Source organism: Cygnus atratus, chromosome 3, assembly GCF_013377495.2.
Source record: "Cygnus atratus isolate AKBS03 ecotype Queensland, Australia chromosome 3, CAtr_DNAZoo_HiC_assembly, whole genome shotgun sequence".
Taxonomy (NCBI): Eukaryota; Metazoa; Chordata; class Aves; order Anseriformes; family Anatidae; genus Cygnus; species Cygnus atratus.
The window spans coordinates 80134896-80147730 of NC_066364.1; the positions used below are offsets into that span (position 1 = coordinate 80134896).

Consider the following 12835-nt stretch of genomic DNA (forward strand, 5'->3'; position numbering starts at 1 on the left):
ATCAAGAAAAAATAAAAAGACTGGTTGAGATAGTTTCTTGCCCTGTCCTCTGAGGAGCAGGAACACGATAGTGGTATGCTGGTGCTTAGCTACCTACTGGCGTTACACCACCAGCCTATTACCCAAAAATGTTTTCACTACTCAGCCGAAGTAGAACTATAGAAAGTGAAACTATTTTGTGACTTTCCAGCACCATCTGAAGAAGCTTACATTGGTGCCAAGAATTTAAAAAGAGATCCTCTGTTGCTAACTGCACTTCTGTGAAGATGCTGTAGAAGTGTAACGCTGGTCTTTGTGCCTAGATGATCTTCCAAATGCAGAACTGTTCTCCCCGCAGTAATTAAGAAACCACAAAATAAAAAACAGAAGAACAACAAAAAACCCAGACCAACCAACAACAAGAAACCCTTGGCAAAAAAAAACCTTTTGCCTAGAACAAGGAAAAAAGCCACAGAAGTGTGAAATACAGCTACAAGTTTAGCAGCTCCTCTGCATTAGGAGAGATGCACAATAGGAAACTGTGCAGAAGCCCAGCACTTAAGTCACAGAAGACTTCTCCACAGAATTCTACCCTGAGTTTATCTACCCAAGAGTGTAACTTGCATTATTTAAAGATGTCTTCAGATGTTGTCACCTTTCTAAGTCAGACATGATCAGGACAAAAGAGAAGAATTGGACAAGTATGTCCCCAGAGGAAAACCACTTCCTTTAAAACAGTGTTTTAAGGATAATCCACAAGATACAGGACTTCCTCAAAAGGACCAAGCACATGCACAGTATTTGCATAGTCCTTGAAACAAAATATCCATACCAAGATGAGTTTGATGCTTCCTTAAAAAGGGATATTAAAGGAGATTCCCCATTTTTAATTGGCTTCAAGAAAGAATTTTAACTTAACCACAAGATGTATGGAAATGGCCTAAGATTTCTGTCAGTCCCAATGACATCTTTCCTGCAGACAAGAAGCAGATATAAACTCCTTGGTTCTACAAGTGATTAAAGTGGCAGAATTGCTGTACTTCCAGTACTGTAGCTGCTTGCAACAACCTGCAAGGCAATTCAAAGGAAACAACTGCATCACATATACAAGCAAATGATAGCTCCCTGAAGAAGTTTTCACTCTTCCTTTATTGCATGGAAAAAAGTGGCTGATATTTCCCTTTTTAAGTCCAACTCAACATCATTATGTTAAGTACCATCTTAAGAACACCATACTCTTTAGTTACTAATTAACATCTTCATTATGGCTCTCAGGATTAATCAGAAGGCTCAAACACCTACATAAAGGATCTTTAAAGACTAAGTTTTAGAAGAGATGAAGTTAAAATGCCTGTAAGAGTCATTATGGTATTTCAGTAGTCAATTTCTTTACTTGTAAGAAAGTAAAGTTCCTTTTCTTCCATTTGGAAAAGAACAGTCAATGAAAAAAAAGAACTGGCAAAAGACTTGCCAGCTAAAACTCGAGATCTGTCCAGAGAAAGTGCTAAAGTTTTCCCCAAACAACTACTGCGTATGCTGAAACACATTCAGTCATGTCCCTGAGACAGAAGTTTTTCTCTGACCACCGGAAGCCTTTAAGCGAAGGGGCACACTTCAGAGTGAGCTTGCCACTATATACGTGTAAACAGGAAATGAGACTTCCTCTGAGCTAAAGTTTGGACAGACTTGTTACAATGTTCAAGACAGGACACAAATTACTCCATGATAGCTCTCAGCTACCTTGGGTGATCTTTTGTTGGATACAGTTTAAACCTAATACCAGTCATTTATGATACAGTAAGTTACACTGAGGTGAAATATGCAGTAACTATGGCTGTCCAGTGAGGTGGAAAGTGCTGGGAAGGATGGAGATAGAGTTAAGCAAGAATAAGTATGAACCTACAACAGAGCCACAGCACTGTGCTGGTTTTGCATGGGATAGGGTTAGCTTTCCTCCTAGTAGCTGGCAGTGCTATGTTTTGGATTTAGGGTAAGAATAATGCTGATAACACAGTGAAGTTTTAGTTGTTGCAGAGCAGTGATTACAGTAAGGCAAGGACTTCTCAGCTTCTCACACTGCCCTGCCAGCAAGGAGGCTGCGGGTGCATGAGGACCTGGGAGGAGACAGAACCAGGACAGCTGACCCAAACCAGACAAAGGGATGTCCCATAGCATGGTATCATGCTGAGCAATTAATATGGGGTAGCAGGGACCGCTGCTTGGGAATAGGCTGGGCATCAGTCAGGAGGTGGCGAGCAATCATGTTGCGTATCACTTGCTTTGTACATTATTATCGTCGTCATCATCATCCTCCTCTTCCTTTTCTGTCCTATTAAACTGTCTCATCTCAACCCTCGAGGTTTTACTTTTTTCCCCCTCCCGATTCTCTCCTCATGCCATCAGAGGTCAGTGGGGTGAGGCAACAGCTGTGTGGTGCTTAGCTGCCAGCCAGGTTAAACCACACCAGGCATTCATTTCTAAGATTTCACATTTGGGTCCCATGGATACTATTATCCAATCAACTGCTAAAACCTTTATTCTTGGCACTGTGTTTAGGATTTGGTAATGGGAGGTTTGTCTTCCTGCTCTGACGTCTTTTCTAGGTATATATATCTCCTTTACTTTCTTGGCTGTGCTAAGATCACTTGATGATCTAAGAAGGTTGGCTTGGACAAAAGCAAGCGAAAACAAACAGCACAGACTGACTACTTAAGCTGGCACAGATGACTTAAGCCTACATCAACTTAAGGCTAATGAGTTGTTCAAGATTAGATGCATCAAAACTACATATAAATGTTCACCTTGTTTGGATTATTACAGGTTGTGTTTACATACAATTTTTCCAAAAAATCTGCACTGCTATTCATCCCAGCCTATAGCTTCATAGAAGGTGGCCTATACTCAGGAAGGAACAAAGAATTTTGCATCAGGCATTTGGTGGCCATGTGTTGCTGTCCCTGGTTATTCACTGATTCCATCTGTACCAAGTCGCACACTGTTAAGACTCAGAATGGTGCAATGGTACCAGCAACATCAGGAACACTGTTAGTCATAAAACAGAAAATGCAAAGCCGCATACGGGAACCGATCAGTTACGTTAACAATTGCATCACTATGCCAAGACTGAAGATTTGCAATAAAAAGCCACACATCTACTGTAATGTTAAGATTACAACAAATGAGATGGAACTTAGAAAATAAATGACTACTTACCTTATTAGAGCTCCCAGCTTTAATTCCAACAGGTATTTTGCTCTAAAAGCAAAAATAATTCAGTTTTTATTCTGTTCCTAGAAACAATTAGGCTTGATGTAGAAATATTTAATTCCTAGGTTTACAGGAGGCCAAACCACACTTGTTTTACATAATTAGCTTGTTCCTTTCCTTCCTTGGATTTATTCAAAACAGTGCGATATCTTTGACAGACTCGGAGTTATTTATATTAGTGGTAAAATGATTAAAACCTTAGACTACTTTGATTATATTTCTTCTTTCAAAATAGTTGTCACCCTTTTACTTAAATTCAACTAGATTCATTAGTAAAAATTCTAAACTACTACAAATTTTTTTAGCTGATGACTGATTAGAAGTATAGATCAGCCTTATAACTGAACTTTGATATAGTTAAAGAATCGGTATATTCTTCAGAATAGTTAAAAGCCTGCCAAAAACAATTTGACATTTCTCAAAAGCCAAGGGAAGACTACCTTTTCTCTGAATATGCAGGATTTCCAAACAGGCTAAGAACCAATTTCCATGTCTTCTGAAAACCCAAGCCGTACGTTATATACCTGCCTCAATCAGTTACTTGGGTGACAACAAAGTGCCAATTACTGTAAGCTCTAGTGTCTGACATGAAGTGTTATAAAAGTGACATTAAACATTGGAAGTGTCTTGCAGTTTATGAAATCAGGCATTTTTTCAACCTATTGTTTTTCATCACTGCTCGTTGAACCCATGTGTTAAGTCACTGCACAGAAGACATGGTAAATCCAAGGAAACAAAGACCTAGACTCAATGCTACAAATACACTGTTGGGACTTTGTACACATGAGAACCTTAATCACACCTACCCCTAGTCTCTAAATATTAGATAATGAGATGAGAATGACTACCTCTAAGAATCATGTTCTCCCACACAGTTACCTATTTTACAGCTGTGTTTATTTTGAAAGAATGAATGTATCAGTGTCAGAGATTTTGTCTAAGATAGTCTTGATTTTATCAGAGAGCTGAATCAAGCTACACACGGATGGGAATACATAGCTATAATTGCTGACATTCTAATAATTATTATAGCACTTCACTTACATTCTGTGCTACCATTTCCTTGAGGACATTATACAGCCTGGCTGGAAAAGATTTATTCTAAATGAGAGGAAATCACAGAACTATGTCTATTTAGCATTGGAACGATGAAGTATGTTATTACAAAGGTTTTAAGTTTACTATAGCGGCAAAGTACAGCATACAATATTACTCACTGAAAATAAGCAAACTGCTTAGTCACATGTCCCTTTTCTATTTTATGTTATTTGATCCATACCTCAGGACAAGGCTCTACATGACAATCTTTGATAGAACAATGGCCATCATCAGCCCAGAATGGGCACGGTCTCTTCAGATTGACCTAAACACACAAAAACCAAAAGGTTACAATCAATATTATTTAAGGCAACTTTTAAAACAGAGAGCTCCCAGTATCAAGTCCTTTCAAATTAAAGAAAGATACAAAGAAAAGGGTTAAATTTAGTACTGACATATACATACACTGAACTACTCTCCCTCAGAATACAGAAGCTGAAGCTTGGCACATTGGAGTTGTTAATAATGGTCTTCAAATGGACACATACACAGAATATTAAAGCCCAAATTAAATCTTTCACTGTTAATGTAACTTAAAAGCAGTAAATAAACTGCTAAAAAGAAGGCAAATCAGACACAGCTATAAAATGGCTGTACTTAATTAGTTGTATTTGTACTAAACTGATCAAGGAAATATTTCATGGAAGACAGGAACTAGTACAGAAGTTTATGGTTCAAATTAAATGTTTGAAGGATTTCAGATTCCAAGCAGTAAAAATGGACAAATCATTAATACATTTCATTGCTCTAGTCAAGGAATAATGGATATCAAAATAGTAATGGAATTAAATTAAAGAGTTGATGTTGTACAAGTATAAATAACAAAGAGAAATCACTTCAGAAACATTACCAGCAAATCCTGTCATGCTTTCTTGTCAATGATCCTATTTGTCATCAAATGGCAGAATAACACACATACTAGTACCTACTACATAGCAAGAGACTCAAACACTTTGCGATTACATTTCATGTGGATCGTCAATATGAAAGTCAGTTTAAAAAAAAGTTTTGTATTAGCCATATATACACACACACACACGTGTGAACCTCATCGTTCCTACACTGAAGACTACAGACTGAAAGTTTTCTTGCATGATCAACCAGAAACACTGTGGAAATACACCATCTTTGAAACCAAAAATTGCAAGTAAAATACAAAACATTTACTCTCAGCAGCTATCACTATTTTTGGATAAAAATACAGAAACAGTTTTACAACTTTCAAAGTAAAAAAAAGCTATTGTTTCTCAGTTTTCCTTTAGCAAAGCCTATACTAGTTTCCTTCAGTTTATAAATATTATTCAAAGATATTAAACTGAAGTCACTACTTACATCAAATAACTTAAATGATTTGAGGTTATTACTTTATATTTGAAACTTTTTTTTCAGATATTTAAGTCTGCAGTTGGACACAGCAAGAGTTGTAATAAAACGCACTGTAAAATTAAGCCTAATACTCCAAGGATGGAATCAAGTCCTTGAGCAATTTCAACACAAACTGAAGAATTAAAAACACGCTCAGAAATATTATTTAGGTCTACACATCTTAAGCCAGAAAACTAATCCATATGCTAGCTCCTGGGAAAAGACGCATACAAGCTTTACAGCAAATGGAGTTGTACACTGTAACAGAATTCCTGTTGTAACTCATCACTACCACCACTGTAAGAGCTGCTACACAAAACATGCCCTCCCACCAATTTCTACCAAAAAAGCACACCAAAACCAGCTAATTTTGTTAGGATACAACCTTTGTCAAAGTAAACCCTAACACACTTATGCAGTCATGAGGGCCAGCGTGCAGTCCACCCATTGCTACACAGTATTTAGTAATTCTAGAAAAGAATTTGTCAGAAAATCAAGCCGAATAAATAATTTAGGAAGTTTTTCATCCTTCCCTTCTGAATAAGCAGCAGTTTTTTTTGTCCCCGCACAGAATCAAGGAAGTGCTGTGGAGTCAGTGCATAATTGGTATTGATTAAAGTACAAGGACTGTACAACCTCAGTTGGGCTCACAAGTGTGTTTTGTGTGTGAGCACAGATATTGCTTAGTTACTTGGACCTTGCATCTTCCTATCTGTTAGTAATATCAGCAATGCAAAAAAGCTTCAACTCCTGACTATCGCCCAGCTCTGTGTGTTAACACACTGCATTTTGCTGTCTCAATTCTCTACCCACTGGAAGAATATACCTATCCACTGAGGGTGAATCAATAATACAGATAGATTCCAACATGATTTGAAGTATTGGTTTGGTATCTGTCATGCAGGAAAATTGTAAGCATTAACTACTGTTTGTACACTCAAGCATACAGTCATTTTGATGAAATCAAAACTGTATGAAAGATGAGGTAGGATTATAACAAGCCATGATCTGCAGACTGCTATTGAAATTAAGATAAAACCTGAATTTGCAGGACGAAATTACTGTTGTGTAGTTTATACAAAACCTTGTATATATACATGCTAGCCCTCTCTTTGAGGAGAATCTTCCTGTTGCCTCTAGAGAAACTAATTAACAGAACCAAGTAATATTTTCCCTCAGGTTGCATATACCTTGCTTCTCCTGAAAACTCAAGTTAGAACTGCATCATGTAGCAGGAGGAAATTCAGGATGAAGTTACACATTATTGCTCGCTCAGACTACAAAGGGAAGACTCTAGTGCTTCTCCTTTCTCACATTTATAACCCCATCTTACATTAACTTAATACTTGTCTGATCCCAGACCAAGTAAATAAGTTGCTACATCCTGAAAAGGAACAAAAAAATCCTGAAAAATCTACCAAGTTAAAGGGAAGCGCTAGCATAACACACAGTCAGACAAGGCCAAGATATAAAAGCAAAGAAGAAACAGGGATGTCCTGCTCTGAAGAGGAACCTCTTTTTTTTCTCTCCAGTGTCAGGTAACCATCCGATGAGCTCAGACAAAATGTAACTTCATTTTCAAGCTAAACATATCTGAAAATAAGAGTCTTATTTTGCTCAGAGTCTAACAGAGAGAAAGCAATTGTTGAAAGACTTAAGTGGTATCACAGACCAATTGAAAATTAGTATTTGTTCCTATTTTTCAAAGAAATAAAAGCTCTCTAGATAGCAAACACTAACATCAGAACTAAGCTGATAAGAAAAGGAAATCGTAATATTTCAATTTCAAATTATACCAGTTACTTGGAAGACAAGTGCTGAATGCTTTCAGAAAGTTGCTAATATACAACCCTTTCCCAGATGTAGCTGTCTGCAGACATTGCCTTGAAAATTACCACTTATACATTGAATGAAAACAATAAATTTGCTGTCACTGACTCCAGGATTAACAGACCAAACACAAGACCTCTTACCAGTATAACTTCCAGGGACTGAAAACTTGCTATAACCAAACGAAAGAACTATACATTTCTAAAAGGCAACTTAATGCAGCCAAGTTGGTTGGTTTGCTCAGTAATCCTCCCTGTATTTTATGGATTTCATTTAAATTATTCAGTGAAAAAGTCACTAATTGTACCTTGTAATATCTGAAGTAATCACGTTCTTGCAGTTTCTGTATTTTGGGGAAGATCTTGAACGTATTGAAGTCATCGATGCTTTCTATGTCACATAAGCAATCATCTAGGACTCCTGTGAGCTATAAAAAAAATACATTGGATTGATTTTTAATCAAGAAATGCAGCATTAACTGTGGAAAAATCCTCTAAAAAGATGACAGTCAAAAGAAATAGTAGCAAAATGAAATTCCACAGCAAATAATTTATTTCTCATTATGTAACATACTTTACACACCCAAAATTGGAAAATAACCTACCTTTGCACTTTTTAGCTTAAGTCCACCTTCAAACACAATGCTGAATCAATGCTGGACTACCATTTTGAGCCCGGCAATTTGTTTTGACAGATTCAACATACAGAACATTCTGCAGAACGAGCAGCAAGATTTTCCAAACTACAAATAAGTGTTATTTTAGCACAGAATTGCATACCACGTATTCAACTAATGAGCATGTGATAGAAGAATTCCCCCAAAAACACAACTATGCACTGTTATCCTATCTTTTTCATTTCTTCTTAAAAGAACAAAAAAATCCAGATAGTTTCTTTAGCAATATGGGAGAAAGGGGCATAGGTACTTTTGTGCTCAAGAAGTTAGTAACTTCACAGTTAAATTCTGCAAACAAATGCAGATGTCTGCACCTGGTTTTCCTAATACTACAAGGCTGTAAACCTATCATGAAATTAAGTCAGAACTTCCCAGGCTCCATCACTCCTGTGCCAGGACCACAAGCTTGCTGGCACTGAACTAGCCCAGGACTGCCCCTGCAAAAAAGCATGCACAAGTGCCGAGGAAGCCCAAGTGCTGCCAGCACAGGAGAGGAAGTAGCAGTGTGCAAGCAGCAAAGAGAGGCCCCAACAACTGAGCAGACTAAGCTACGGCAAGAGTTTTGCTAAGACCCTGACAGTGCCTTAATGAAAGATAGGAACAGTAAAAACATGATTCTATGAACATTTGTGACAAATTTAATGAAATCTCAACTACTCCTCAGCTTCTTCACCAAATAGAAGCACCTTTGAAAGGCCTTTCAAACGTACGTTTGAAGGCTTTAGTCCATATCTAAATGAATGGAATCAAGCACTGCTGCTAACTACTACTATTCTTCAGCCAGATGTGAAATTCGTCAGCATAACCGATGGCCTAGAAAGCAAATAAAATAGGAAAGCCTGCATATTTTGTATCTTGTGTAGGCTTAGAACTTCTCACTACTAAAAGGTTGTGTGCAAAAGGAGAAGAAAAACATTGTGTTTTTTTCTCCATAGATTTCACAGCTAGATGAGATGAGGTTATGAAATCGTCTCATCTGTTTTATGCATGATAAATCACTCCACTACTTCACAGCAAAGATACCATTATATAACCAAGCTTGATATAAAAAAAATGTCACTAGAAACTACACTGTAGGCTTCTGCTCTTATGAAGCAGAAAGGAGGCCCAGGAAGTGTATTCCCCACCACCCCGAGAGAATACAGCGAGGTTATGGCAATAAAGCATTTTAGTAGGAAATTCCCCTTCTATAGATCTTACTTTGCCTGATACACTAAATAGGCTGTCACAATTCTGCAGAGTAGTTATGGTAGTGAAGTAAAACTCATTTAAGGGAAGCAACTTCACCCCAAGTCTTCCATGCTGTTACACTTGCTTTTGTTAATGTTATTTAACTTCAAACCTGGGCAAACAGCTCTGGAAGACTGTATTCATTAACAGGCTTTTAAAAAGCCTAAAGACCTCACAACCCACACGACTGCCAAGTTCTAAGTGAGAATACAGAAGTTATTATTGATATTTACAGAAGTAAAACATCCATGCATTTTAATTTATAACAATTTCATTGCAAAACTCAACTTTTCTTATCAATCACACATGCATAAAGTAATTTGGCCATCTTTACAGGTAACACCTTACCACTAACAAACGGCAGTACATTCTGCTAAAATATAAAAAGGCAAAAAAAAAAAAGGTAACAACATTTTGCTCAAATATTCAGCTATATCAACAGGATAACTACGTGAAGAATAACAACATATTAAGATGAAAGCAGAGTGAGGAGGAGCTGAGAAATTTTCTTTGGACTTAAAGACGAGGAGTAGGAAATAATTCTGATGCTCGCCTCCCACTGCTTATAAAAATATTTAGACCATCCTTGCAAAACCAAAAATGCTCCAGAGGAAAGTGTTCCAAATCAACACGCTGTATTTACAAACAGTATCAAATACCCATGGAAAATAAAGCTGCAGTCCTTTATTTAACCAAGATAGTGAACTAACTGAAGTTACACCTTCGTCAGATGTCTCTGGTAACACTTTGATTCTAAGAACACCTTTCAAAATGCAGTGCGTTTTACTCAGAAGAATAAAAAGCGCCAAAAATAATCCACCCCCCAAACTAGAAGAGGGCTCAAATTTTAAAGAGAAAAACTAACGTAGAGTAGCAGGAACAAGCAAGCAAAACTCTATTTCCTTGTCATAAGCTTTACAAACCGGAGCAGTTGGCTCCCTGAATACATAAAACTGGAAAAAAAAAGGCAATGTTTCCTTGGAAGGCATGTTCTAAAATTAAACTATGCTGTATCTGTACCAAAATACAATTTATAAAGTCATTTGACAGCACATATGAAAAGCCAATACTGCACAGGAGCAGTCAGTTCACAACACGCTAACTCCAGTTGCCCTTGTCATCAGTGCCGGTGAAGTCTTCAGTGCTCTGACTTGCTTAATGACAGATCACTAAGAAAATGCACAAAACTGCTTTGTTTGTCAGCACCTGGATCTGCCAGTGAATTTTCAATGTCAAGACGTGAAAATAAGAACAACATACTGCACAGTTAACACTACCTATTGCATGACCTACTTTGCTATTCACACAACTCATTTTTTGCCCTTTTAAACTGAGCTGCAGTAGTTAACTTAAACCACAAACACACAGTCAAACTGTACTGGAAGTTAGCACAACTTTTCTTACCATGGCCAAGTATCAGGCTTCCTTTTAATCTATCAATTACTTTGAACTTTACGATAAACTCTAGAAGCATTAACCTAACGTAAGTGTGATCAAAGTCAGACACAGACTAATTTCTATTCCTTGTTTCCAATATGCTTATCAAAGTATTTCCACATATTAAAATTACGTTAGTTTTTGTACAACTATCAGCTGTACTGGAGATAGCAAACTTCTCCAAGATAAATTGAGCATTCATACAAAAAGGTCAGTGTTTAACCTGCATCAATGAAACACCAGGCAAGTATACTCAGCACTTCAACGTTATCAGAAGCCTGAACAAGTGCATATACTAACAAGCAGCACATTTACACAAACAACCTTATTAGTGCTATCAGGTTGCTGCACTTTAATTGCTTCAACAATTATAAGACCACCTGGGACACCGCTTTGTTCCTTACTGGTTTACTCTGCCATGGCTGCAGAACAAGAGAAAAACTATAGGTAATACAACTCCAAGGACTAATGGGCAGCTTATCTTTCCTCGGCACAAGTCGAACTGTAGCTGTTTAAACTCTCAGTACAATGTAATAACAGTTCTACGAAATAGCCATCTCTCTGCCAAGCGCCGTGAGAAAGCCACGACACTTTAATACCTGCGTTAAGGGCTCCAAGTAAGTTAGCGTTTTGTTTCGCTAGGACAGCTGTTAGGTAAGGGATTTTTTAAGCCTCAGACAACTTCAAGTTACAACCCAAAAACGTGCAGTAAGGTTTCTGAGCTAGGCTACTCACCGCCTTAGGTGATCAGTCACAAAACAGCAGATGAAGTCCAGAAGGCGCAATAAAAACAACAGCCGAGGACCCCAGAAGCGCTCTGCTCCACGTGCTCCTTACTCAGAGTGTTTTCATGTGGGCTCACCGCGACGCCTGGGGCCGAGCCGCAACCCTCCCCTCCCCGACACGGGGCTGCCCTGCCCCGCCGTCTCCCTCAGGACGGCGCTGCCCGGAGGCCGAGGGCCGAAGCCGTGACAGAGCCCCTCCCGCCGGACCCCCCCGGCCGCCCCGCTCCCCCCACCGCGGCTCCCACCTGGGCCTCCGCCGTGAGGACGCAGCCGAGCGCCGCCAGCAGCCGCAGCGCCGCCCCGCTCCGGCCGGCCCCGCCGCCGCTCATGCTGCTCCCGCCGCTCCGCCCGGCCGCGGCCACACGAAGCGGGCGAGGCTCGGCAAAGCAGCGGCGGCAGCGTCTCCTCCTGCCTGCCTGCCGCGCCCGCAGCCGGAGCCGTCGGGCGGGGGCGCCGCGCTCGCCTCGCCTCACCCCGCCTCAGCCCGAGTGCGCACCGTCCCCTCGCGCAGCAACCGCCGCCCGCGCGGCCGCCCGGCTGCCAGCCCGCCGCGCAGCGTGCCGGGACATGTAGTCTGCGCGCGCGCTGCGCCCTCCTCCTCCTCCTACTCCTCCTCCTTCTACTGCTCCTCCTACTCCTGCTGCTGCTGCTCCTCCTGCTCCTCCTCCCGCCGCCGTCCAATGGGAGCGGACCACGCACACCTCCAAAACAAGCGGCGGGCGGGCGGCTGCGGCTGCTGCTGCTGCGTGTATGAGGGGGCGCGGGCGGCGGTTGGCGGCCGTTAGCCGCTGACCGGCCGCTGTGTGGCGGAAGCCAACGGCACGACCAAGGGCAGCCCGCACGCCTGGCGTGAACGGGGGCGAGTAATCAGGGGCGAGTATTCAGGAGGGAAGGTTTATTTATTTATTTATTTATTTATTTATTTTTCTTAAGGTTAAACTGTTTCTCTGAGCAGAGCTTCTTGGTAAGAAGCCGTTGATATTACGAAGGGAACACTTTCCCGCACCCCCTACTGAAAGACAGGAAATAAGAGTTTACCTCGTCTCATTTTTTTTTACCTGTACCCTTTGAGAGCAACACCGAAAGCTGATGAAAAAGCTTTACAGTAGTCATTCACTGGCTTTAATGTCTTTTTTGTTTGTTTGTTTTTGTTTTTTAATTTCAGTCG

General features: G+C 40.0%; 1 protein-coding gene across 2 annotated transcripts in view; it reads right to left on the reverse strand.

Annotated features, from left to right (window-relative positions):
• Positions 1–12167, reverse strand: part of ERO1B (endoplasmic reticulum oxidoreductase 1 beta) — a 33275-nt gene extending 21108 nt beyond the window's left edge. Inside the window, exons 1-4 of one of the 2 annotated variants that reach the window (XM_035565384.2) lie at positions 11913–12167; positions 7847–7966; positions 4526–4609; positions 3193–3234 (exon numbers count right to left, since the gene is read on the reverse strand). In XM_035565384.2, the coding sequence (XP_035421277.1) occupies positions 3193–3234; positions 4526–4609; positions 7847–7966; positions 11913–11996 (330 nt within the window). In that variant the 5' untranslated portion in view covers positions 11997–12167. The remainder of the gene's footprint in view (positions 1–3192; positions 3235–4525; positions 4610–7846; positions 7967–11912) is intronic. The other variant, XM_035565391.2, reaches the window with a different exon arrangement.
• Between the last annotated feature and the right edge of the window lie 668 nt (positions 12168–12835).